The sequence below is a fragment of the Pogoniulus pusillus genome, chromosome 1 (assembly GCF_015220805.1).
Source record: "Pogoniulus pusillus isolate bPogPus1 chromosome 1, bPogPus1.pri, whole genome shotgun sequence".
NCBI classification, from domain to species: domain Eukaryota; kingdom Metazoa; phylum Chordata; class Aves; order Piciformes; family Lybiidae; genus Pogoniulus; species Pogoniulus pusillus.
The window spans coordinates 28,885,417-28,913,144 of record NC_087264.1 but is presented as its reverse complement, the minus strand read 5'-3'; the positions used below and the strand labels follow the sequence as shown (position 1 = coordinate 28,913,144).

The window sequence follows — 27,728 nt, the reverse complement described above, 5'->3', positions numbered from 1 at the left end:
CCTGATTTCTAAATGCAGTTGGGCACTCATAAGGTAAAATACACTTGTTCTGAAGATAAATAAACCCTAACATAACAGTCTCTACTTTCAGTGCAGTAGTATATAGAAATGCAAAGAAACTGCTTTTTCAGCCCAGTTTCTACCATACTGTTTAGCACAACCTAGGAGGTTTACAGCTGTTGCTGGTTGTTTTTCAATGGCATTTGGTTTGCTTTTTGCCTGCTGATTGGCTCTGAGTGTGAATTCTGACTGACTTGTGTGCTCAGTGTTAGTCCCTGTGCTTTTATTGATTTTTCTTAAATTCTAGTCTAGTGACTGATGCTAATGACAGGAAATGATTAATGAATGGGACCTTACTGAGGATGTGTCACATTCTCATGTTTATGTGGAGCTCCTGATGTTGCATGATTGGCTTGCATAATTTTCTGCCACTGTCCAGTTGTTGAAACAGTGAAAATTGTTGTTTGGTCTGCTGCTTCAGTTTAAGCTCTTGAATAAAAGTCTCCAGACAAGCCAGTTAGCAGTGGTTACGCACAGAATCATATGGAATGCTAGAGGTTGGAAGGGATCTCCGGAGATCTGAGTCCAACCCCCCAGCCAGAGGAGGTTCACGTAGAGCAGGTTGCACAGGATGGCATACAGGTAGGTTTTGAATCACTTCAGAGATAGGAAGCTCAACAACCTCTCTGGGCAGCCTGTTCAAGTGCTCTTGTCACTCTCAGAGTGAAGCAGCTCTGCTTCATGTTTAGATGGTTTATTATCTGAACATAGGAAATTCCAATCGCTTCCAGCAAACAATTTCTTTTATTGCTTAAATATTTTTTAAGCAGAGTAGGCTCAAAAACATTTGCCTTACCTCTTGAACAGTTTTAAAAGAAACTTTGGTGGAAGAATCAAGACTGCTACATGGAAATGAGAGTAAAGAGCAACTTGTGCAAGCTGCTCACGCAGTGAGAGGCTGGACAATGGTGGTCAACATAGTCTTGAGACATGCTAACGCTGACCAAGTTATGTCTCTGCTCAGGCCTCCCAGGAAGGTAACAGTCAATGACAAGTTCAGTTTTGCCTCGGGCTTGTAAGATGGGAATTTCTTTATGTTTAAAAATGCTTTTTAGGGGTGTGCCGAAACTCTGGAAAGGTTTAACACGGCCCTAGAATCCTCGATCAGGTTGCTAGAACTCCCAAGTGTAGACCGGGAGTTTTCAGGTTGTGGCTTAATCCCTGCGCTGTAGTTCCTCCTGCCCAGGGTCTCCCTCTTGGCGGCTGCTGCTGCGCTGCCCGTGTCTGTCGCGGGCACGGGGAAAGCTGCCAGCGAGGCTGCGCCCTGTACTGCTGGGCGAGGGCAGGCCACACCTCTGCTGCTCGCCGCCTGCGCAAAGCCGCGCAGCCGGCGCCTGGCCAGCCGCCCTCAGCGGCCGCCCGCGACGCTGCTGCCCGCCTTGCCCTGTCAGGTTGTCTGCGGAGACGAAGGGACGTTTTCCCCATGTTCCATGAAGTGCTGCGAGGCCCGTTCCCGCCCAGAGCGCTGCCTTTTCTGGCGGCCGTGCTTTTCCAAAGGAAAGAGAGGAAAGAAACTGGGCTTTACCACTGGCGGGTAAGACGAACTGTAGCGCTGCCTCCGAGACCGCGTTCCTTAGCCGGTGCTGAGGGCAGTCCGGGGCTTCCCGGTACTCCACGAGTGCTTCTGCGGGAATTCATCAGAAAGTTTATCACTGAGGGAAAGTGGATAGCAGTAATGCTAATGGAGGTTCCAGGTTTTTATTAGATTCACAACCTGCTTGAGACAGTGCAGAGCAGATCGGCATTCCCTTAGCTTTTGGGGAACAATATTAAGCAGGCACCAAGTACTTGAGGGAGGGTCCAGAGTATTGTGGTTCTCATCAGTAAAGACAAAATAGTGCTTATATTTTCTAGCAAAATATCCTTGCTTACAGTTGCTTTCCTTTCTGCTTTCTACCTCATCCCGCAGAGCTTAGTAACCGAAAGCAGGCAAAGATTAAGGATGACTTCAACCCCTGTTTGTAATGCGGCACAACCACATTAGATAAAGTGGCTTCACTGTCTTGGTCCTGTAATTGTTCTATTGTATAGGATGTTCTGGCCAATAACCTCAGTTTTGAATGACACGGAGTGTTTTTCAAGGAGCATTTGCTAGGAGATTGGGTTTGTCATCTGATTACCTGTTGCTGTGTCTCCCTCCCCAGACACGCAAGTTCAAGTGCAAGTAGGTGATTGTTGGTATCACGGAATGGTTTGCTTTCTCTCTGCCTTTCCACACTTCTGCTTGCTTTGTGGTTAAAAATTCCTTGTTAGATAATTTTGTCTAAATGTTTTTATTTAGCAGATGGAAATTAGAGTAGAAAAGACTAGTGTTAGCCTGCTGTGGTTGGCCATAAACCACTGGATATGAAGTTTTCCCTCAGGTGTTCACCATATAAAAATGGAAATTCAGCACAGCTTGGAGTGAAGTCATACTGAATGTTAGGGAGAGATTCTTGTGTGGAGTAGTTAATAGTAGTTGAGCAAGAGATGAGGCTGCAGGTCATCCTTTTGGCTTTGTAATCAGACCTCTGGTTTTCCCAAGTTTAGCTTTAATGTCACGCATTTAAACGCAAACGGCGGTAAACTGGAATATACTGGGTATTGAGGGTCCACGTTTCTGGGCAGAGGAGGGAAAGTACAAGGGATGCCTATGAAAGCCAGGAGTTTGCTTTTGGGTGTAAAAGCAAACTTTTGACACTTTGGTCACAAAGAAGAGAGTTATAGGCAGCAGTGTTTGCTCTGGAGCAGGAACAAGGTGGGGAGAAAAGTGCTTCTTTGGTAAACTGGACATTTGAGCTGCCTGCTTTGCCTGGTAGCTGTGAACACATAAGAAAATATGGCTTTTAAGTTACTGTTTTTATTGGCTATTTACATGTTTTTGTAGTGAAACTGGTACGGTTACGGTGAGTGGTGCTCATCCACCCAGACATGTGGAGTGGTTCCCAACGCTTGTATCCCACTGTCTACAGGGAAGTGTTCTGGGCTGTGTGCGAGTAAAGAATGCTGGATTCTGTAGCTGGCATAACCTGTTCTGTAGTTACTTGCTGTTGCATCAGTGCCTTCAGTTTAGGTGAAAGATACTGACACTTGTTAGCAGGGTTCAGAAGGGGAAATTCAGTCTCATACACTCATTTCAGGATTTCAAATTTGGTGGTGGTTGATTATTTTTTTTTCTTCTTCACCTGTCCTCTCCTGAGACCCAGGGGAAAACAAATCCGAAAATTCATTGAACTTCAAAGCATAGATTGATTGCTTGCATTTGTTGGACATGTTCATGTATGGAAAGAACAGTCCTTATTTGTTACTCATTTTCTGTATGTATTTCTTGCCCACCTTTCCCCTGGTGTATTCAGAGAAAGCATATCTGGATGCTTTCATGCTTCATTACTTTGCAAGCTCACCTTGGAATGTGTTATGACCTTGCTTTGCCTTAGCTAAAAGATAACTAGAAAAGGCACATGGGAAGGTAGTGGCATAATTGGTAGCACAGACTTGGGAGCACATTCTGTAGCTGTAAATTATGGTCAGGGTGTGGAAAAGGTATCCTTATCTGTTTAGTGATTAACTGCAAACCAAAGATTGTTAATGAAGCACTTTGAAAAAGGACATTATTTTGAATGCTTAACCATATGCTGACAGGTGGTCTACGGTGAAAGAAGGATATGTTATCTTCAGGGTGTTCTGTGCTTCCTCTGCTAGTAGTATGAGTGCTTAACAACGTAGAAACAGAGTGGTTTTGGTTGGAGGAGACCTTTAACATAATCAAGTCCATAGTACAATGCCATTTATCAGATAAGGAATGGTCAGGGAAGTTTGACACTCTAGTTCCTTGGTTTTATTGAGATCCTGCTTAGTGATATGCAGGGCCTACATTTTGTATAATATTTGTCTTTCCGTGGTGTTTTCTTGTAAGCAAAAATCTTTCTTAATTCGGTTGTAGGTGAAGTTTTAGTGCATCTGAAAGTAAATCCTAGTCTCAAGACAAGCATGTAGAAAATGATGGGTGTGAAGCATTTTGACATGTATTCAAGAGACATAAACTGACCAGGTCTATGTCGAAACTGATGGAAACGAGGCAGAATCCCCTTTTTATTCATGAACCCTAAACAACTGCTTCTGTGCCATCTCTGCACTAAATCCCTTCAGACTGTTTTCCCTTGTCTTTCCCTGCCCTTCTGCTGGCTAGGCTTTTTTCCCCCTCCATTTTCACATCTGGGCACTTCAATACTTGGATTACTTTCCAGAAATAGCCCTCTAGAAGCTTTCAAGAGTAAGAATTACGTTTTGATCTCTGCTAGTAAAGTGGCATGCATATTTAGATTGCTGTTACATAGAATCATAGAAAAGACCTCTAAGACCTTCAAGTCCAAGCATTAGCAGTCCAGAATGAAAAGAAATTTAGGGTTTGACTGTTCGTGTTCAGACTGCCATAGAGTATGTGTTGCTACAACAAAGTGCTGGGTTGTTTATCCTCATCCTTCTATGTTTTTAGGCCGTGCCATTAGGAATTTTGCCATGTCTGCTGTTGCTCAAACATGCATATGCCCTTGACAGGTAGTCTTAAACAAGCCAAGTCACGATGAAAATTATTTGAGCAGCTTCAGTATCTGGTTGTCCTTCAGCAGAAATGAAATAATGAAGCAATTCAGGATTGATCTCTAATTAGAGGAAATTTTACATAGGGGACTTATTTCCTGAAGGTATGAGGAGCTACCCTAAGACACCACTTATTGCAGTGCTGAAAGGGAATCAAATTTCCTTCTGGACTCCTTTAGACTTCTTCCTGGACACTGCAAGTGCTGTGTTATGTTCCCAAACTGATTCGTTAATAATTTGTTTGGGGCTGGCTGGTCTGATCCATTTCTCTAAACTGATACTGATGTGGTTATAGAGCAAACATTATAGTTGAGTTGCATACTGAGCTCATTCCTCTCTTTTCAGTGGGAGAAGCACCCTTACTACAACCTAACAGTAAAAGTCCTCCGAGCCAGAAACATCAAGGGTACAGATCTGTGTAAGTATTTAGTCAAAGTACTATGATAACAGATGATTTGTTCAGTGCATACCTGTAACACAGGGAGTATTGTTATGGGAGCATCTTACCTACACACAGCGTATTGCCCTTATGTCTGAACAGAGGCTTCTCTTGTAAACCATATGTTTTAAAAGCTTGATATTGACTCCAAACTGCCAATTAACCTGGCTACTTTGCAAAACAAGATGGGGTAAGTTCTGGTAATGTTTTTCTTCCCTACTCTTTAACATGTCCTGCTGTGGCCCAGTCTGTGTTCCTTTATCATGACAAATTTCACCTCTCCTTCTGCTGAGCAGCTGTCTTGTACCTGAAGGTAGCAGTGAATCGAAGAAAAAGGAATGCAAGTTCCTAATGTTCATTTTGCTGCTGCTTACTTCCTCAAAGGTTTTGCTTTACAAGTCCAGTCTTAAATTTGCTTGTCACTATGATGCAATGAGGTCTAGAAAATGAGGAGCTCATGGGGAAAAACTGTTTGGGTAATGCTGTTTTGATGTCTGTCTCTACATTTTCTACTCTAGTGTCCAAGGCAGACTGCTATGTGGAGATAAAACTGCCCACTGCATCTCCCATAGTCTCTCGAACTCAGGTTGTTGACAACTCTGATAACCCAGAATGGAATCAAACTTTCCGGTATAGAATCCATACTGCTGTTAAGGTAAGGAGTGCATTTGGTGGAGCCAGTTGGAGCTCCAACTCCATGGAGCCATGTGTTTGTGTACTGGCTTACTTCTGATTCTTACTCACAACCAAAGGATCTTTGTTACCCTCAAAATCAATGTCAATAGCAAGGTGTCAGTCTTCTGTAGTGGTGCTGTACTATGTATGTCCAGTGTTAACCACAGCAGTCTGTAAGTGTACTCTTTTGTGTAAATTGTAGCTAGGATTTTCTGTGAATGTCTTTGTGATTCAAGTCTGGAAAAGGAAGGATATAAAAAAAGTTCCTTGATAAAGCAAGTTTTTGCTTGTGGATTGCTTCTACTTTCATAGAGTAGCTGTTTGCCTTGTAACTCTCCTTGCCTTACCCAGGCAAGGGTTGACGGAGTTTAATGGAACCTAAATTTCCAATAATTTTTGCACATAGCTCATTCAGTCAAATGTTGCCATCAGAAAAGCAAAATTCAAACTATTAAAGACAGTGCAGCTGTGCAGTGGTTTAAGGCTCATTGGAATATTCTAATAAGAGAAACTAGATCATTTGTTGTAAAAGAACAGTACTGTCTGTTTAGGAGCTAACAGAGTATTGTGCCAAGTCTTCAGCTTGTCAGTGTCTGTTCTCAAAAGAGGCACTAATAGTAGAGACGTTAGTATGGCACTGTTGTCTTGGAGGACATCACAGCCTTTGGAAAGGTGCTTGTTAACAAGAAACTGTCTTTCACTAGAGCACCTTTCCGTAGGTGGCAAAGGTGGAATGTTAATTAGTTGGCAGTTTTCTCACCATTGGGGCTTTTAGAGCATGTGAGCCTTTTCTTTCCGTGCAGGCTGGTGAGACCTCAGGCTGGTGAGACCTCAGGCTGGTGAGACCTCAGGCTGGCTACTGCTGCAAGGCTGTGCCAGCACAATTCTAAGAGTAGTCTTGTCTCTATGAATACTCACTGCTGCAAGGACATTTTTTGAGAGATATGTACTCATTGTGTCTATTTCCATCAGTTTCTGCTGGACTTAGTGCTGAGCAGGAAGTGATAGGTCCTTATGACATACTGGACTGGAAGTGCTGGAAGAGTGGAAATTACTGTTGCTTTCTCAGGGTAACCTGTGCTTGCAGCTGGTGGAGAGCACTGCCACTTGTGTCCAGCTGGGCCCTCTCTCTAGCTGGGTAGCTCAGAAAGTCTTTTAGCTAAACACTGTCAACTAGGAGCTTTTTGCTTAATTATGCTCTAGGTCCTGCTGGAAATAGTGAATTTTGTTAAAGAGTGGGGAAGGTTATTGATTATGAAGTGTCTGTTCTACAGACCTACTCGGGATTATGCAGATGTTTCTGTCTCTTCATCTGGGGCTGTTTGCTTCTGTTTGGTTTTAGAACATTCTGGAGTTGACACTCTACGATAAGGATGTCCTTGCCAGTGATGAGCTCACATCTATCGTCTTTGATGTAGGGGGCATGAAGCCAGGTCGGCCGCTGCTGCGCACTTTCAAACTGAACCCTGAGGTTAGTCCCTGGCTTCTTCCCAAGTCAACTGTGAATAGCTGTAGCTCATCTTTACAGCAGGGCTTGCTGGTTGCTTTATTTGTATTGTACAAGCCAGAAGGGGAAATCATGTAAGTAAGTAACAACAGCCTACTTTGCAGTCATTTCAGAGGTTTCTGAACTCCCTAGTCTTTTTTTGGTGTGTGATGTATTTTTGGGGTTTTATTGGTGGGAGTTACCCAGTTTTTGAGATGCCCAAGTAATGGAACTTGGGCTGATTGCTGTCTTTCAGAAAACATTAGAATGCCTCTAAAGGAAATTGATGTTTCAGGAGACTAGAGGGGCTGTGGGCTTAAAATGAACAGCATTTGCAGTCAGCAGTGATTGTGGGGACTGCAGATTGTCTTATTTAGTTGATCATCAGCATTTTGCAGTAAAGAATTGTATTCCTGCAAAGGTTATGTCTAATAAGTCAAGAACCTAAGAAAAATCTTATTTTCTCAGTTATGTTCAGTTACTTTTAATCTCCACTTCATGCAAGTGACATCGAGCATATCAGCTGCTTTCAGTCCCTGTGCACCTCTTTATGGACTTGCAACAGGCAGCTTGTTTTCACAGAATGATAAGGGTTGGAAGGGACCTTTGGGAATGATCTAGTTCAACCCCTTCCTAAAGCATGCTCACCTAGAGTAGACTGCACAGGATCATGTCCAGACATGATCTCCTTCCAGAGAAAGAGACTTCACAACCTCCTCCTACAGCCTGTTCCAGTGCTTTGTCACCCTCATAGTGAAGATGGATCCTCCTTTGTTCCAGTTTGTGCAATATTGCACCTTGTCCTATTGCTAGGCACCTCTGAAAGGAGTCTGACTCCCATCCTCTTGACGCTTGCCCTTTAGGTATTGATAAGCATTGATAAGGTCTCATCCTCTCTTCTCCAAGCTAAACAGCCCCAGGTGTCTCCTTTTTGCCTTATTACTCAGATGCTTCAGTCCCCTTATCTCTGTAGCCGTACTCTGGACTCTCTCCAGTAGTTTCTTGTCACTCTGGGGAGCCCAGAAATGAACACAATACTTCAGATGTGGCCTTTCTAGGGCGGAGTAGAGGTGGGGGAGAAGCTACCTCAACCTGCCACACCACCAGTCTGATCTTTTTTTATAACTGCCTCAAACACATTGCTACAATAGGTCTGGATTAGAGGTGAGTTGATGATGTGTTTTGTTGAGAACTCGAGCTTCAGTGCTGCTGGTGTGGCCAGAAGCAGACTAACTGGTATGTAGTTAACTGGGAGGTGTTAGCCAGCATCACAGGCAATCTAAAATTTGTTGTGACTGCAGAAAGAGGCTTAGTAATTCCTTGTTCCCACTAACTCTGTCCTGGTTTCTGAATGCTTAAGTCATCTCAATCTGTGGTTGTGGAACTGGAAACTTCAGCCAGATTGCCCAAATTTTGTCTTCTGCTTGGTTGTTTTAACAGCTATATAGGTCTTTCATCAAGTCTTTACTGAATGCTGTATGTATGGATCAAAGGCTGTACAAGACCAAGACAGCAATGAGCTAGGAGTGCAATCTTCTGAGATATTAAATGGGGTCAAACACAAAGCCTCATGTAGAAGCTGTTGGCAGAGATGGTGCTGCAGTGGTGCTTAAGTCAGAAGAAGTGTTTCTTCTCCTTAGTGGAGGAATGGATCTGAGAATCAGCATAGATGTGTCTGGTCATAGAGGATATGTGTGGGAGGAGAGGAAAGTTTAAAGAACAACAAAAGATAAAATTTTAAACCTCCCAAAATTTAACTTGAGCCTTTGTAAAAGCAACAGAAATAGTTATGATAGTTTGTAACAGGAAGAGAGCTTCATCTCTGTTATAAACCTCTTATAAAATTATACTCAAGATCAAAACTCATCTGTATTGTTTCTGTTTTTTCCCCCAAAGGCTAATGAAGAGCTGGATGTAGAGTTTTACTTGGAGAAATGGTGAGTCTCATCTGGAGAGCTGGATGAAATTGTGTTGTGCATATATATTGTCTTAGTTTGCTTTTTCTGTGCAGTCTTGTTTGTTTGAGTTTGAAACTCAGATGGCTTATTGCAAGTATCCTTAGGGCTTCAGCCACCAAAAGTTTTGGGGTACCAAAAAAGAAAAAAAAAGTTTTGTTGGACTTCATCATAATGGCAGAGCTGCCAAGGAAATGTGGATGAGCTGTTCAACAACAGAAAGCTTTCACAGTCTGCAATAAAAACAAATTAATACTTACCTTAGATAGATAGATTCTATTTGATAGTCTAAGATCAGTTTTTCTCTAGGTTACCAGAATAAATGAGATAGGAAGACCTTACAGCACATGCTTACTGCTGCAGACAATTTTTTTTATCTCTAGCAATTTCTCCATATGATTCTGTGAAGGAAAACAGTCTTGATGTCAGTCAGGACTGTATAGACCTTTCACAGGAGGAGGCTTTTATGGCCTATCCAGGCAGTTAGTTTGTAACACAAAATGAAGCAAACTGTAAACAAAACTAATTCCCTATAAATATTTTTCTTTCACAGCCCAGATGCCCCTACGGAGGTACTGACCAATGGAGTCCTTGTGGTGAGTACAAGGTAGCCAGTTGCATATATGTTGGGATTTACTCCCCCAGGTAGTGCCTTTTTTAGTAGCAAGAGGACAAGAAATGTCAATAATTCTGTTCCTGCTTCCAAATAGTTCCTATTCTCTCCTGATAACAAGTCACAAAAGTGTGTTTTGTGGTTTTGGAGAGATGTGGTTTTGTGTTTTAAGAGATGTAAACCAATACTTCCAAATATCTTCTGAGTCTTGCAGGTTATACTCGATATTCTAACATAGATGCTGTGCAGATATAACTCCCATTGATACCTTAATACTTACTATTTCTAAGCTTTTATCAGTGTCTTCAGTAAGGAGATGATGCCTCCCACTCTCAGACTCATAAGTTTTCATCTTCAGGGCTTTGTATATTCTCCCAGGGCAATCAATCTAAGAAAAATCAGTGTGTTATACATAAAAAATCCAAGTGCTACCACCTCTTTTCTCCCTTCAAAGGAAAGGGACTGGGAGTGACATTTTTTTAATAAGGAGACAATTGTAGGTAAGAGTTCAGCTTTATTGAAATGTAATGTTCTAACAGCTGTTTTCAGAAAAAAATCATTGGCATTTAACAGCACAGTTCTGCAAACTGTTTTACAGCTGAGACTTCTCCGTGTTTCTGTTTCTCTTAGCAAATCAAGTAGTTTCTTAACCTTTACTGCACTCATGGCCAATTAAGTGTCTCATTTGGTGTCATAGAAGAGATGATAGAATGGTTTGAGAAAATGCATTTTTTGAGTAATCCAGGACAGAAAAGCCCTGGCAGAATTTATGAAGTGTTTGCTTGGATATGAGCAGATTCTGAATAGGTACCCATATGTGTATTAAACATAAAGTGACAGAAGAACCTCAGGTCTTGAGAACAACAAAACCCCAGTAACTGGAATAGGAAGGGTGGTTTTGCTTTTGAAACAAGAACAAATAATCTCCTCCTGCTGAAACAAAACTTAGTCTTTAAGGATTATTTTTGACATTTCAAGTAATGTTGTTATTTTGTTGTTTTTTCATAGCTTCAAATGTAAAGTGACACCTAATACAGTAGGTGGATTAAGCTTTAACAAAGATGTGACCTAAAATCTCATAACCAGAGCAGATTTCTTCTGTTCACAGGTTCATCCTTGCTTGTCTCTGGAAGGCACTCTCAACAAAGAAGAAAAAATGAAAGAGAAACAGCAAGGTAAGGCTGCCTGCAGAGCTGAAGTTGGATCTGCTCTTCAGTATGTTTACTCCTTAGGAGAAAGGGGAGACTTGACTCTATTCTTGTGCAGTGCATTTTTTGTTACTGACTACAAAAATCAACTTTCAATTTTGCTTTTGTTTTTAATACTGTGTCACTTCCACTGGGTGTAAAAGAGTCTTTGCTTGTGTTTTCGTAGTCTCAGCTGCACTTCACAAGTGTCCAATTTTTAACACATAATTAAATGGCTTCTGTGGTCTTATTCTTCTTATTCTAATGCACAGGGAGCTGTGAGGTCAAGGTGTCTGTTCCAGGGTCCTATGAGAGGCAGACGAGTATTCCTTGGAGACCAGACAGTGAGAATGATTATGAAACCTCATTTATCTTTCACATGGATAAAGAAATGTGTCCAGATCTGCAAGTGGAACTGGAGCAAACCATGTCTGTCTTACAGGTAAGCATCTGTGCTGATTGCCACAAAGCTTATAGCCCACTTTTAAGTAGGTCCACTCTGAAACCAGTGCCTTTTGGTCCGTGAAAGTGTCCTTAAACTTAAATTGAACAGCCTTGATATGATCATGAGAAGGCCAAGGTCTTGTTCGATGTTCAGGCATGTCAATTTTGTGTATATTATTCAGCTGCCTGAGTTGGGAGCAAGTTCCTTGTGTGTATGTGGTGCTGCTATCAAAGTTACTGCCATATACACCTTTTTGATCAAACATAACTCTGTAATGTTATGACTGCTCAGGTCAAAGCTTTCTACACTAGAAGCCTGTTTTGAATAGCTCTATTATTCTTCTGGTTATATATGAGGAATATAAGGGGAGAGAGAAGTGGTTTTTTTTTTCTCTAGTATTGCTTTTTACACACTACTATTTTTTTTATATTAGAAATTGAATTAGGATGCTGGACTTAGCTTTGGATTGTGACATTGTGTGAGGAGGTGAACTTGTCTTAAAGTGTTGGGAAGGGTGTATTTTTAAAATGTCTTCAAATTTGGGTATTAAAATCTGAATCTTCACATGCTTACTACATGAAGCTATTGGGATTCAAACACAAGGACTTTTAATGGAATTAAGTTTGACTACAGACATTGAATCATAGAAGATCATCTAGTTCCTGTCTGCTGTCATGGGAAGGACACCTTCCCCTAGACCAGGTGGCTCAAAACCCCATCTAACCTGTCATTGAACACTTCCAGAGATGGGGCATCCATACCTTCTCTGAGTGATCTGTTCCACTGTCTCACCACCCTGAAAATAAAGAATTTCTTCCTAATACCTTTTATTTTAAAGCTGTTAACTCTCATTCTATCACCACACTGTGATAGAGTCCCTCCCCATCTTTCATATAGCCCCCCTTTAAATAATCAGAGGCTGTAAGATCTCCCTGGAGGCTTCTCTTCTCCAGGCAATAAAGAGGTTTTTTGCTTGTGACATGTGACTGTGTTAAGAAACAAATCTAATAAAAAACTCTGCCCCAAAACCAAACAACAAACAAATCCTCTCCCCCCCCCAAAAAAACTCACCAACGACAAAATGCTATTTGAATGACAGAAACAATCCCAGGAAAGATCTGTCAAGCAGAGAGCAGGATGATACTGAAAAGCCTTGAACGTTTGGGAAAGCTGTAGTTATGATGCTCTTGGTAATTGTTTGGTGTTTTAGCATGTGGAAGTCCTATCATTATCTTGTTCTGTAGGGCTTTTTCTGCTTTTTTATTAGGATGGTGTGAACCCTGATATTGAAGAGCATACTACACTTCTGGGACTGGGGACTGTGCCAGTTAATTCTCTCCCTATTGGACAACAAGTTGATAGAATCGTTTCTCTGGGAGAGGTAATATCAACGTTTTGCACTTGTCTTAACATGCTTGGGATAACTTCTTTCCCCCTGTCATCTATAGGCATTTGGAAGATCAAGCTGCACATAATTTTAGGAGTGCGGTTTTCTTGCTTGTCTAGAATGAAACACTGAGCCTAGTCAGTGCAATTCTCCTAAAAATGTTTCCATGGTTGGATCTTGCAAGGTGTCTACAGTTCACTGTTTTCACAGGATGTTAGGGGTTGGAAGGGACCTCCAGTGATCGAGTCCAACCCTCTTGCCAGAGCAGGATCATAATCTGGTGCAAGTCACACAGGAGTGCATCCAGATGGATTTTAAAAGTCTTCAGGAAGGGGAGACTCCACAATCTCTGGGCTGCCTGTTCCAGTGCTCTGTGACCCTTACAGTAAAGAAGTTCTCCCTTGTGTTGAGGTGGAACTTCCTGTGCTGTAGTTTATATCCATTGTCCTATGATAGGTGCAACTGAGAAGAGGCTGTCCCCTCCCTCTTGACACCCAGCCCTCAGATATTTATGAATATTGATTAGATCCCCTCTAGGTCTTCTCTTCACCAGACCAAAAAGCCCCAAGTCCCTCAGCCTTTCCTAACAGGGTAGTGCTCCAGCCCCTTAATCATCCTTGTGGCCCTCCATTGGACTCTTTCGACTAGATCGCTGTCCCTCCTGTTTTCCAGAGCAAATGTTTGGTGGGATGTGAAAGACAAATGTTGGGAAGAGAAAAGTAAGAAGCTTGCAGAAGAAAGATTTTTTTTTTTCCCCCCATCCTGCTCTCCAAACACATTTTGTTTTGTGGAGGCTATCAAAAATGTCCAAAATCAGTGCAAGGGAAGAGTGTTCCAGGGTTACAGTTTTGTGGGTGAGAGTGGTCTTCTAGTTAGTGACCCCACTGGTGTCATAACCTCTAAGTAGTAGTTCTACCTATGTGGTTGTAATCAACTGCAAGGTGTGTTCTCTTTTTTTCACAGGGGCAAAGTTTGAATCTGAGTTTGAAAACGGAAGAGAGGTGAGTGGGAAACCTGAAGATGTCTAAAAATCAAGGCAGACCTTTATTCTCAGAGCAAAGGAGCTCAGTGCCTGTCCTTGCTGTTCTGGGGACATCTGTTGTCTCCATTGGCCTCTTGGGATTGATTAAAGAGATGTATCTTTTGTTATGTCTTTGTTACAGACATACACTAAAACTTTGGAGTTTGAGACCGTGATTCTGATCAGCACCTTGATTCTGTGTTCACAGAAATTGCTTTTCCCTGGGAATTACAAATCATCAAAAATGCTGGGGGTGATTTTGAGTCTTTATTTCTATTTCAGCACTTGGGATCTTGATATACGTCTGGGTTTTGACCTCTGTAAAGAGGAGAGAGAATTTTTGGACAAAAGGAAGAAAATTGTTTCTGAAGTACTGAGGAAGACTCTTCAGTTAAAGGAATCCCCTCCAAAAGAGGAGGTATTGAGCACAGTGTCATAGTGAGATTGTGAAATCATTTGTGCTTCTTTGCTAATTCAGTATCATAGGCTTCTTTGCTTGTAACCAGTAGAAAACATGGTTTGCATCCACCGTGATGGTGAGATAGGTCCCTGTGACATTTCAGTTCTTAAGTCTCAAATGTTGTGCTCTATTTAAAATTCTGAGAAATGTTGTGTGTTCTGGAGCACACACACACAAAGGCATTTCAGAATGTGCTTCCTGTCGCTGAACTCTTCTGTCTTGGGATTTGAGCTTCGAATTGTGATGCAAAGTCTGTTTGACAGTAGACCACAGGAAGAGTTGCCTAGTTGTTGATCTGACACTTGCATAGCCTGATACCTTGCTTTGTGATCTTTGAGTGGTGCTGTTACTCCTTTTTTGTTTTTTTTAGCTTCTTGTCTATATATTGCATGGCGTGCAAGTAAGTGTGTGATAACACACATAGCAATGTCAGTAAGTGACTGTTCCCAAGGTGACACTGCTGTGCTTTATGGTGAACACTGTATTTCAATTACTGAGTGAAGAAAGGAGTTCTGGTTGAAATCAAGCTGTAATTACTACATGTAGAGATTTTTTTAATCTCTTTTTGAAGAATGAGACTTAAATGGGACTATTTCTGTAATGTATTGGCAATTCAACAGTCAGTGGTTGTGATTCACGAGTTTGCTGTCTGCAGGTTCCAGTGGTAGCAGTGCTGGGCTCTGGAGGTGGGATGAGAGCATTGACATCATTCTATGGCAGTCTTGCTGGGCTGCAGGAGCTGGGCCTTTTGGATGCTACCATGTATTTGTGCGGCATTTCAGGCTCTACTTGGTAAGTTACATGCGGTGTTGATTGCAGAAACTTCCAGGTGAATATGTGGAGTTGATGCAAAATAAGGCAAATAATGAGTTTGTGCTTCCTGTAAACAGCCAGTGAAGTAAAACATTTTGTCAGCTCTCACCTGTGAATTCTGATGGGGGATCCTAAAGAATCTGAGAGATTCATTGTCACTTCTAACCCACACAGCTACTGGCTAATGTTAGGCATCTGCTGTGGAGTGTATTACATAAGTGAAACTGCTATGTATCCTTCAGAGCCTTGACTTCAAAAATCTTTCCCTATTTCCTTGCTTTTGCCAAGAAGATTTTAGAGGTGATGCAAACCGCTGGAAACTTGGCTATATGGACCACTGTGTCACCACCTTCCAAGGTGGTTTATGTGGCTGGCTAGAGGAATAGTGCTGGCTTACACATTGGTGGACTGGAGCAATGTGCTGAAGTAGCTCAGTTCTTAGAGTCTGTGGTGAAATCATCCCTCACTGGTACACAGCGCCTTTGTGAAATAATTTCACTGAGGAGCTGTGCAACCTGACAGTGTAGTCCTCCCTTGCAGAACTTTGCATGCTAAATGAACTCCTGTGTACCTAAGGAGAGGGATTTGCGGGTGCTGGTGGCCGAGAAGCTCAGTATGAGCCGTCAGTGTGCTCTTGCAGCCCAGAGAGCAACCAGATTCTGGGCTGCATCAAGAGAAGTGTGGCCAGCAGGTCGAGGGAAGTGATCCTCTCCCTCTGCACTGGTGAGACCCCACCTGGAGGTACTACATCCACTTCTGTAGCCTCCAGAAGAGGGATACGGATGTGCTGGAACATGTCCAGAGAAGGGCCACAAAGATGATCAGCGGCTTGGAGCTCCTCTCTGTCAGCCAGTCTCCAAGGGTTGCCGTGACTTGGAGTTAAGTCCTGGTTATGAACTGGTTCATGTGTGCCAGTGTATGGTGCTTGGAAGATCCTTGAAAGGAAGGTGTGTTGTCCGTGCAGATGACATTTTAGGAGTTTAGAGATCCATTATTATGGCCTCTTTTCATGATGTTTTATCTTATAGCTAAACTTCTCAAGCTCTTTGTTCGGTGCTGCTGCAGCACTACTTATAACTAAGATGTCTGTTTGCATGAAGGTTGTTGTTACTGGTGGCATTAACATAAGCATTTTCAGGTGTTTATCTACATTGTATCAAGACCCTGACTGGTCACAGAAAGACCTTCGAGATGCAATCAGCAGAGCTCAGGTTACTGTGTCCAGCAGCAAAACAGGGGCATTCTCCCCAGAACGACTGAAATACTATTTCCAGGAGCTGAATGCAATGGAGATCAGTGGCCGGAAAGTTTCCTTCACAGATTTATGGGGCCTCATTGTAGAATATTTCCTACAACAAAAGGTAAAAGAATTCACATTTAGATGCTGTTTACTGTTTGTCTTCCAGGTGGGAGCTTTACCCACCTACATGTTGTGTGTCAAGAAACAGATTAGTCTCTTGTGTTTGTGAGCTGAGGTGGTATTGTGGAATAAACCTAGGGACTTTTTATCTCTCTCAGCTCTGGATTTCCCAGCATTCTCCCTTAGTAAAGAATTCTCAAGTCATATAGATCAGCATGTTGTGGGCTTTATGGAATGACTGTCATTAAATTAATAGCCTTAAAAAAAAATGGGCAGGTTGAGCCTGAGAGAATGATCACAAAATGTCAGGGGCTGGAAGGGGCCTCAAAATATCATCTAGTCCAACCCCCCTGCCAGAGCAGGATCACCTATACCGGATTACACAGGAACACGTCCAGGCAGGTTGTAAATATCTCCATAGAGGGAGACTCCACAACTCCCCTGGCAGCCTGTTCCAGTGTTCTGTCACCCTCACAGGGAAATAATTCCTCCTCATGTTTCCATGAAACTTCCTGTGCCTCAACTTGCACCCATTGCCCCTTCTCCTGTCATTGGGCATCACTGAGCAGAGCCTGGCTCCATCCTCCTGGCACTCACCTTTACATATTGTTAAACATTGATGAGGTCACCTCTCGGTTTCCTCTAATCGGAGCTGAAGAGACCCAGCTCCCTCAGGCTCTCCTCATAAGAGAGGTGTTCCCTTCCCTTAGTCATCTTTGTGGCTTTGTGCTGGACTCTCCCAAGCAGTTCTCTGTCCCTCCTGAACTGGGGGCCCCAGAACTGTACACAGTACTCCAGATGAGGCCAGTGATGCTGGTTTTTTCAAAATATGCAATACTTACCATACTAACTGAAATAAGAAATCAGTGACTAAAATAGTTTATCAATAATGCTACACATTCTAAATATACAACTGCAGAAGTATACTGGCAAAATCTAACCATATGCATGGAGAGAGGAACCAAAAGGAACTTGGTGGTATTGTTAGTCAGAAATGCTAAGCAACAGTTTCAAAGCATGGTACTGAACTTACCTGACTGAGTATGCTTCTCCTTCCTTGTGACCAGGAAGATCCATCAAAGCTGTCCGATCAGCAAGCAGCTGTGAAATGGGCCCAGAACCCCTATCCTATCTATGCAGCTGTCAATGTGAGACCCAATATTAGCAGTGGTGACTTTGCAGGTATGAACATGGCAAATTTATTTTTGTTTGCTAAAATCCATAGTTGCTTTTCACTTGTCTGCCTTGGGTGGTGAGTAGATGGTAACCAGAAATGTGGCTCAAGCAGGGAGGTGGTAGTGCAAGGAGCAGTGGGATTGGCAGAATATTCTTTTGATCACGAATGTCTTCATGGCTGTAACAGAGAAATGAGATGCAACTCTGCTGGTCACTCCATGTTTTGCTAGAAAGCACCTGAAATTTTCAAGAGCTGAGAGGGAAGATTCATAAAATACATAAGTCTGTGTGTTATGAAGGGGTAATTAACTTGTGCAAGATTATATTTTCCCAAAATTAGTATCATTTACTGATTTTGATATTCAGAACTCTCGCCACCCCTGAACGTTAATTTTAATAAAAATGGGTTCTTCTCACAGCCATGGAAGCTTTATACAGATAACAACATAGGATCTTGAAATAACTTGTGAAATACATAAACATTAATGGAATTGGAAGAGAAGGTTTTGTGGCCAAATGCTGCTTGCGGTGAATATACTGCTTACTCACTAGGTGGACTCAAGGAGCACCTTTGTGCTTATGGCAGAAGGCTATGGTGAATTACAAGAAGCTTTAATTATTTACTCACAAAATATTATTTCCTGCCTTGTGGGGCTAGCTACAGCTTCAGACAGTACCCAAATACTTTCAGGGAATTCTGTTACTGCCACGTCAGTTGCTGAGACTTGTAATTCTTCCCAGGCTTCTGGGGAAAAAAAGGTAAACCATCTCTGACCTTATCCCCTGCCTCCTCTGGATGATCTGTATATCCAGGATTTCCCATCTTGGCAGGAGACTTTCAGGTGTAGGCAGGATGTCTTGTGATGTGCAGTGTTAACACAATGTCATGCTGGCTATGTAGGCCGATCGTGTGGAGGCATTTAGAACTTGTTTCTGGTAAACTTGAGGCAAGCAGTTTCCAGGCAATCCAGGATGCAGTGAAGCAGTAAGCAATAGCAGCAGGAAACAGCAGGCACGGATAAAATTGCAGAGAGCACTGCGTTACCTGCTCAACTCTTTTATCAATAGAGACTGAGACTAATGGGCCTTTGGGCGCAGCCAATCAGAATGGCACTTATCCAAGCTTGACCATATTAGGTGAAGCCATAGGTTTGCTTTACCCAGATTTGGGAAAAGGCAGGCACAAGCTTGTTTACCATAGGAGCAAAACAGGTCTGGGCAGGCCAGAGTCCTTAGACTCAATGGCTTCAGGTTCTTTGTCCTCTTTCCTGTGGTTGCTTGTCCCCAAAACAGAAGGAGGGAGAGCAGAAAAACATGCGTGGGTGAGCCAGGACATGTAGAAGCCCATTTTTGGCCTGTCAGGCCTACCATGACACAGTGTTTGAGCTGGAAAATTGAATTTCTTGGTAACTGGGTGACCTGCTTTCTTCCATGGTCTGAGATAAACAGGTTGTGTACAGTTCAAGGAAAATGCATTGATTTGCAACTTTTTAGCATGCATCATCAAAACTCTGGGATTTAGCAGCCTGGGTTCTTACACATTATTCGGTTACAGTTAAAAATTAAGACCAGTCCTCTTCCAGATCACTTGAAACTTTAAATATAATGCAACAAGCAAGGATAGGTACAGTGAAATACAAACATTTGTGTCCATCTGTGTGCCTCTATAGGACTTGTGGTTTGGTTTGTCCTGGAGGAGTGCTTGCATTTGACAATGAATTTGATCCATAAGTGTTTGTGGAAAGCTTTCAAGCTTGAGGGACTCTGATAAGCAAACAGTGAAGTCTGACACAGTGGATCAGTTGAGTTTTCAAGTCAATAATGGTTGGTGAGACACGGTTATTCCTGTGAAGAAAGGCTGAGAAAAGTGAAGTAGTTTCCATTTGTGATGGGAAAGGGAACAGTCAGAGCGGTTTGAAGTAGAAGTAAAATAGGCAGGTTATTTCTGTAGTAACACGGTCAAAATGGAGCAAGATGGGAGTTTCCCCTCACCCCACTCGAAGCCAGAAGAAAAAGAGGTTGTACTTAGTCAGTGAAAAGCTGTACAAGAGCTTTCATTAATCCTGTGTAAGATGGGAGGCTCACTGAGAAGAACGGCATGGTAATTTATAGTGATGGTGAAAAGTGAAGGGAGACTCCTTTCTGTCTCTCTTGTGTGAATAGAAACCATATGAGTCTTTTCACCTATGTTTACTCTGAGATGAGCAAGTACCCTGTTGGCTTGTTCTTAGAGTGGTGCGAGTTCACTCCCTATGAAGTCGGATTCCGCAAATATGGAGCTTTTGTCCGAACAGAGGACTTTGACAGTGAGTTCTTCATGGGGAGGCTCATCCAGAAACATCCAGAGCCTAGGATTTGTTTTCTACAAGGTATGATCTTACAGAAATGAATAAAATGGCGAGATGGAAAGGGGCTATGCTGATCATCAACCTAACTTAAACCCACGGCTTTTAATCCCTTCATAAAGATAGGAAGAAAGGGAAAATACCAGATCTTTATTCAGAGGTTTAGTTGCACGTTCACAGTATTGCAGTGTGCAGTGCCAAGTCTACAAGCTGCCTGTCAAAAACTTCTGCTTTCAATCTTCCCATTCTCTTGCTATCTTTCTTTTGCTGATAGATGAGCTTTTCTGTTGGAGAAGTTTCTGCATTATGCTACTACAATTTGCCATGTAATTAACTTAAACCTTTAAACTTAAACATCACCTTTTAGAATAGTTGGGGTCAAGTGACAACTCTCTCCTATGACAAATGGCAGCTGAATTGCAGGCTTTTTGGTTGCACTGTGAAAAGCCTTTTGAGTGTTAAATTCTTCCACATTGCTCCTTCAGGAATGTGGGGCAGTGCCTTTGCTGCAAGCTTGGACGATATCTGCCTGAAGGGGGTTGGTGTAGGACTGGGCTTTCTGGATTCCTTTAAAGATGTTATCAAAGTTGTAGGTAAGAACATATCCTAAAATAATCGGGTTTTTTGAAAGCCTGCTGGGTGGAATTAGCATACAAATGATATGGCTCGAAAGTGTGCTGTGTGTCGTTTTCAAGATTAGCATAAAGGATGCATTTGGATAGATCTCTCGTGTTGTACATGTTTCTCCTCCATCACACAGACAGTGAAGAGAGTAATTTTAGTCTCCCAGTACACTTTCTCTTATTCTTTTTAAAAATATTGTGTATCACTGACTGACTAAATTTGAGCTAGTTATGGGAGCTGTCTTAAACACGTATCACAATGAGGTCTTAATCGTGAGAAGAGGAAAAGCAGAAGGTGGACTGCTAGTCCAGAGGTAGAAAATAGATTTTCATTTACCTCCTTTGCCTGAGGTTTGCCATGTTGGAGAAGCTATTAGAATGTTATGCATTTGTACAGCGCCTCCCTAACAATGAAAGGCAAGTGTATTAAAGATTGGGAGTTGCTCAGGTGCTGGTTATAGCCTTATAGTAAGTAGTAGAGGGAGATATTTGTTCTGTTCTGCCTTTTGCAGCACTAGTTTTTGTTCCCTGCACTTCTGTTGCTGCAGTTGTGAAAGGGTGTACATGATTGTTGTCATAGAAACAGAAGTGATCATCACTTGTTAATAAGGGTGTGGGATTAAAATTCATCTGGACAGTGATTTATGACTAATTCTATTCCCTTGAAAGGTGGTAGGTAAGTTATCAAACTGTAAATTATGCAGCTAATCTAAGTTTCGTTGCAATGCCTTTTTTTAAAAATTGTTAGAGGATGAATTTAACCTTAGGGCAACTGCTTAAATATTGTAGAAGAAGCCTGCTCGGAGCTGAATGAGCATTTTTCTCTGTGTTCTGCCTCCTGTGCCTTCTGCAGATGACTGCCGAAGATTCCATTTCCAAGATCCAGCGCGACTGAAGACTCGCTTGGTGATACCTGGGGGACCTTTGCTACAGATGTTTCAGGATTTCTTCAAGTCCCGAGTCACATGTGGAGAAACCTTCAACTTCATGCAGGGATTGTATCTTCATAAAGATTATGTTAACATCAAGAAATTTGTAGCTTGGAAAGGTAAATGAGTCTGTATGTATTTGAGATACAAAGCAAGTGTGGAGCAGTCAGGCAGAGAAGGGACCTGGGGGTACTGGTTGACAGCCAACTGAACATGAGCCCTGGTGGCCAGGAAGGCCAATGGCATCCTGGTCTCCATTGGGAATGGTGTGGCCAGCAGGACCAGGGAAATCATTCTTCCCCTGTACTCAGCCCTGGTTAGGCCAAACCTTGAGTACTGTGTCCAGTTCTGGGCCCCTTAATGTAAGAAAGATGTTGAGGTGCTTGAACATGTCCAGAGAAGGGCACCAAGGCTGATGAGGGGGCTGGAGCACAGCCCTATGAGGAGAGGCTGAGGGAGCTGGTACTGTTCAGCTTGGAGAAGAGGAAGCTCAGAGGAGACTTTGTTGCTCTCTACAACTGCCTGAAGGAAGATTGTACCAGGTGGAGGTTGTTCTCTTCTTCCAGGCACCCAGTGACAGAACAAGAAGACACAGTCTCAGACTGCCCTAGGGCAGGTTTAGTCTGGACATTAGGAAGTTCTTCACAGAAAGAGTGATTGTCATTGGAGTGGGCTGCCCAGGGAGGTGGTGGAGTTGCTGTCCCTGGAGGTGTTGAAAAGGAGACTGGATGAGGCACTTAGTGCCATGGTTGAGTTAATTAGAAGGTGTTAGGTGATAGGTTGGACTCGATGATCTCAAAGGTCTTTTCCAACCTGGTTAATTCTGTGGTTCTGTAATGTTCCCTGACAGTTAATTCTACAGAACGTGAGTGGACTTGACTTAGCTCCACCAAAGTCAGGGAATTAACCACTTCTTACAGCATAGCAAAAAGGAAAATTGATCTGCTGTGATTGTGCTGTCATAGAAGTCAGGCTTACCAGCTCAGTCTGGAGTGAACATGCATATAGGAATTTTTTTTGTCTTCTTATGGCCCCAGCCTAAACTTTGTTAATACTGAGAGGTGTGCAATGAATCATTATAGTTACTTGTGTTACTTGGAGTGTCTTCTAGGCACTCATCTGGATGCATTTCCCAACCAGCTGACCCCCATGGAAGAAAGCTTGTATTTAGTAGATGGTGGCTTTTCCATCAACTCTCCCTTCCCTTTGGTGCTTCAGCCAGAGAGGGATGTGGATGTTATCTTGTCATTCAACTATTCCTGGGAGGCTCCATTTGAGGTGAGAGATGAGACTAAGCATTATTAGATGAAAATAAAAGTACAGAATCATTCTCAATGGCAACAGATTGGATGATACTGAATAAAAAAACCCCAACAACAAAACACAACAAACCCTAATGAAAGAACGCCTAAATAATAATAAAAAATTCTTTACCTCTTTCAAATGTTGTTGTACTGTATTGTTTTGCTGTGAGTATCGTGAGGAGATGGAAAGTGACAACTGTAATAAGATTCAAAACTTAGAAGCCTCAGTACTTAAAATAAGGATATTTGCTTAGCTCATGTGATCATTCTTACATAGATGTACCTTTCTAAGGGAAAAGTGATTTTCTTCATGCAAATAAGTTATTTTCTGTATAAACAAATGTTTCTTTTTAAGTGCAGGAAAGTCAAGTTGAGTAACAGAACACAAAAAGTTTCATCTGCAAAATGCTCTTGCGGGTCTTAGTTTTGCTATTCATCCTTTTCTCAGTATTGCAGCCAGACAAATTGTTTCTTCCAATTTGAAGTTGGATTTCTAATTATTTTAATTATTAATTATTATTGTTACTGTTGTTACTTTTTCTGCAAACCTCTCTCTCTCTTTGAGAATTATAGTTAGATTTTTTTCTAGAGGTGTTGCTGGTATTCTCTTGAAATTATTTTTGTTCTTTGACAATAGGTTCTAGAGCTGACTCAGAAATACTGTGAGGAGCAGGAAATTCCTTTTCCAAAAATCAAGATAAGTGAGGAAGATGAAAAGAAACCAAAGGAGTGTTATATGTTTGTGGATGATGATAATCCAGAAACTCCAATTGTACTCCACTTCCCACTGGTGAATGACACTTTCCAGAAATATAAAGCTCCAGGTAAGAAAGCTATGGCTTGGAAAGCTATTTTGATAATCCTTTGGGTGTACTGAGAGAAAATGCAGTTGGGTAAGTGTTCCTCCTTTCATTTTTACTGATATAACCATGTAATTATTACATGATTGCTTTCATTTAAGGCAGAATTAGCTTCCACTAGTATTTTTCTGAAGGAAGAGTGGGAGAATGGACTAATAATAATAAAAAAAGGTCTACAGGATGGTAAAATCAAAATTAGGCAGTAATTGTGCTTCTTTCTGTCCCAGTAGTTGACTTTTTGGCTTCTAGTTACTGTGGGTATATAGAAAAGGACTACAAGTCATATGAAGTAATAATTTTGTTTATTGAGTATGAATAAAGCACTAAGCAGAGCAGTGTTGGGGGCCAGTCTGTGTGAGATCATGTAACTCAGTGCTAAATGGCTGTGATCTTGTAGTGTAAGGTGAAGTGATGAACAGTGCTTGCTTCATTTATTGTAATTAATGCAAACTGTAAGACCTACCTTAGTCTACCAAGCAAGAGCACTGGGATGAAACGCAGAACTCTGACAGAGCTTTATGTCCTACTTCTCCCATGCTGGAAGGAAACAGCTTCCTGAAGAAAACCTTTGGAATACATAGAAGAGAATGTACAGGACTGTTGCAGGCAAGCGAGGTGCAAGGCACTCTTAATCTCTTAATGCTGTATCTGTATTAATGCTTGCCAGGCCCTGGCTGCATTTCCTCATCAGTGATGAAGAGTTTCAAAGTGTTGGGCTCAAATATGGCTCAGGACTGCTATGGCTTTAATAGCATCAAGCAAAAGTGTTTTTAGCAAAAGAATGTTCATCTTTTAAGGCTGATTTTAAGTGGCAGAGTGCTGAAAACATGAGGTTTCTGTACTTTGAAGTGTATATACTAACCTCCTTGAACTCATTGTGTTAATGTCTTTTAGTGCAATGTCTTTTAATGTATTTAGTGCAAACCAGCACCTCTAGGAGAATTTTTATCCCCTATTTTGAGCATAGCAATCATGGATGTGCTAAAGAATTTATCACAAGGAAAATATATTTTAATCCTGTATTTTTGGAGCTTAGTGGAAGTAGAAAGGGTAGTAATGCCTCACCTTCAGCTTGCAAGTATTTTGGATCCTGAAGGAGCTGAAATCGCTGAAAAGGAGCTCCAGGGGAAAAAGTTAAACAGAATTATTTGTGATATTTTCCTTGCAGAATCCAACTGAGTCTGCCAATTGGAATTATTTTTTTTTCTTGTTGCAGGAGTTAAGCGTGAGTCAGAAGAGGAGAAATCCTTTGGTGACTTTGACATTGAGTCAAAAGATTCTCCTTACCGTACACTCAATTTCACTTTTGAGTCATATGATTTCAGCAGGTTAGTGGAAGTGAATCGCTACAATGTTCTCAACAACAAGAACACTCTCTTCAGAACCCTAAACTTGGCTCTGCAAAGGAGAAAGTTGAAGAAAGTCGTCGCTATGTCCAAAACATGAGCAGCTTCTGTAGCTGAGGATACAGATGGGCTACAGCAAACAAGAGCCATGTGGCTCAAGACAGAAGAGTGGAAGCTAATAGCTAGAAGCTGATGGCATAGGCAGGGCAGATGTCACACCAAAAGGTCATTCCAGGTAACAGGTGCTGCTATGAAAACTCAAGGGATGTACCGTGGATGCAACGTGGATGTTACTCTGTCACACAGGGTGGAATTGGGAATTATCTTGCCAAGTATCTTGTCATGTGGTGGCTGATATCAGATGCCTGGGGAACAGAGAGCTCAAGCGTCTGGAGACTAATCTTCAAAGCTCCACTGAGTGAAGCACCTCTTTTTGGTCAAAGGTCTGCTGGTGTTCAAGGAAGCACCAGAATTCTTCTGTACATTTATTCTTCTTGCTTTTTGAACTTGTCTCCCATGAATTTCTACAATTTATATCATCTGCCAAGGAACCCCAAAGATTGTAGATATGCACTGAGAGAGAAAATGTGTCCTTTTGTATTCAGCTTGCTACTGGCTGGTGCCCATTTACTACCAACACTGAACAGTCATTACCTGATTTTAATTTGCTGTTCAAAGTTTCAGAGATCTTTGATATTTCCTTACTACCCTTCTCAAGAAGCATAAGGGCTTTTAGTCACTCAGAGGTTCAGTACAGAGTACTGTCATTGGATTCATATGTTAAATTATAACAAGTACCCTACTTTGGTAACCATTTGAATTTCAGGAAATATTCTTTTTTCATACTTAAGAATGAAGGACACATCATAGGATTGTGTGGCTTCTTTCTGTGACTTCATCATCACAAGCTTATGAAATCTTAAACATGCTTTCAGTCTTGCCTTTCTCCTTCTGTGTAAGAGGAAAGAAGGCTCTTTTGAAAAGTCTAAATTAGATGCTGTTCCTTACATTTTGGGCTTGCGATTCTGCCAGACCTTTGTTCAAGGAATTTCTTTTGTGTGTCCCTGTATTTTAGAAACCTCAGTATTCAGGATAGCACCTTACAAATTTGAATGACTAAAATAATGTCAGATACCCTGTGCTGTGGGGTGGCATTGACTTAATTTTGCAGAAAGAACAGAGGGAAGTATTGAATTAAACAGCTGGAAAATACCTAATACAAAAAGAGGAGCAAACAGACAGTATTAACTTCTGTGGCTTTGGCATCAAACTGAACATACTGACTATGTTTTGAAAACTGGAGATGGGAAATTTGTCTTTTCTGAAATTATGTGGAGATTATGATTTTTGATACACTTTTAAATCTTTCTCTTTTATTAAATGTTAGTTTTGCTAGTGTGCTTTTAACACTGTTTCTTATGAACACTTGATATATATTTTTTTCTTTATTCCAATAAAAAGTAAGCAAGAGAGTTAATGTGATACTATATTGCTTAGTTTCTTTTACTGCATCAAGATGTCCAACATAGAAGAAGTGACATCTCAAGTTTATCTCAGACTGGTGCTGCACTGCAGTAGAAAGCTCTTCACTGTGAGACAGGTAAATAGTGATAGAACAAGAGGGAATGGCCTCAAGCTGTGACTGCATGGATTTAGACTGTGCATTAGGAAACTTTTTTTTCACAAAGAGAGTGGTCAGGCATTGAAATGGGCTAGCCAGAGGAGTGGTTAAAAGTCGTTTGGATGTGGTGCTTGACAATATGATTTAAGGGTGAACTTTGTAGAGTAGGGATGAAGGTTGGACTTGATGATCCTGGGTGTTTTTCCCAACCAGAATGTTTCTGTGATTCTCATTGAGGAAGCAAGACTCAACTGATGGTTTTGGGGTCTTTTTTGTTTTGTTTTTAAAGATGTAGTTCAAGCAGTGATTTCATCTGGGTGATTAACTTACTTTATCTGGAAGAACATACCTTTTATGTCCTTGGCACGCACTTACTTAACATTGTATTGCTGTTTTTATTTCAGCTTATCATTTTCCTTTGTATTTGGTGAATGACTTTTGTGTGTTTTGCCACACGAGATTTTAAAGTACTCAGTGTCTTACCAGCCTTTCAGCCTACCACCACACCATGCCTTTGAATGTGTGTAGTAGGATGATAATTTCTTTTGTTCTTTCTAAGTTGTTCCTTTTTTTTTTTCTGATGTGAATCTGAGGCAAACTGAACGGTTTGATTTACTTCTGCTTTCTTGTTTTTGAGATTCTCTTCTAAATGGAGATGCTTGGGCATTGTGGGGATAGGGGTATTTAGATACCAGCATTTTGATGGGAAGGTGGAATGTTTTTCTCCAAAACATGTATCTACCAAAATTTGCAAGGGCTAGAAAATGGAGTCTTTCAAGGCACAGCTTCTTTACAGGTTCTTTTGCAGTGGCAAGACGTCTTTGCTAGAACAATGTGATGGGTTAGGAGCTATCTTTCCCCACTATTTGAAATTACCCAGGCTAACTCAGACAGTTTGGAAATATGATGAAGCTGTATTTACAGCATGGAAAAATACATAAGCATATATATAAAAATATTTGCAGTCACATACAAGTTAAAAATACAGAAACCCCAATTCCATGCCACACAAAGGAAACTACCCAGAAGGGCTCAAAGTTAGCCC

The 27,728-nt window shown here is 41.6% G+C and overlaps 1 protein-coding gene across 1 annotated transcript; it reads left to right on the top strand.

Annotated features, from left to right (window-relative positions):
• The first annotated feature begins 1,388 nt into the window (after positions 1-1,388).
• Positions 1,389-26,544, top strand: PLA2G4F (phospholipase A2 group IVF). The gene is made up of 20 exons (XM_064153378.1): positions 1,389-1,594; positions 4,984-5,056; positions 5,596-5,732; positions 7,095-7,223; positions 9,135-9,175; positions 9,747-9,789; positions 10,915-10,981; positions 11,266-11,435; positions 12,706-12,819; positions 13,789-13,826; positions 14,129-14,264; positions 14,962-15,098; positions 16,258-16,480; positions 17,547-17,661; positions 19,887-20,024; positions 20,486-20,593; positions 21,477-21,671; positions 22,664-22,830; positions 23,494-23,680; positions 24,933-26,544. Exons 1-20 carry the CDS (start codon positions 1,484-1,486, stop codon positions 25,160-25,162), a joined length of 2,559 nt encoding a protein of 852 aa, XP_064009448.1. The 5' UTR covers positions 1,389-1,483; the 3' UTR covers positions 25,163-26,544.
• Positions 26,545-27,728: the final 1,184 nt, after the last annotated feature.

Excerpts from the sequence above, each read along its gene's own strand:
- PLA2G4F (XM_064153378.1), top strand. The coding sequence starts at position 1,484 with ATGTTCCATGAAGTGCTGCGAGGCCCGTTCCCGCCCAGAGCGCTGCCT. Across the intron at positions 21,672-22,663 it reads GAAATTTGTAGCTTGGAAAG|GCACTCATCTGGATGCATTT; the intron begins GTAAATGAGTCT and ends AGTGTCTTCTAG. Across the intron at positions 23,681-24,932 it reads CCAGAAATATAAAGCTCCAG|GAGTTAAGCGTGAGTCAGAA; the intron begins GTAAGAAAGCTA and ends TTCTTGTTGCAG.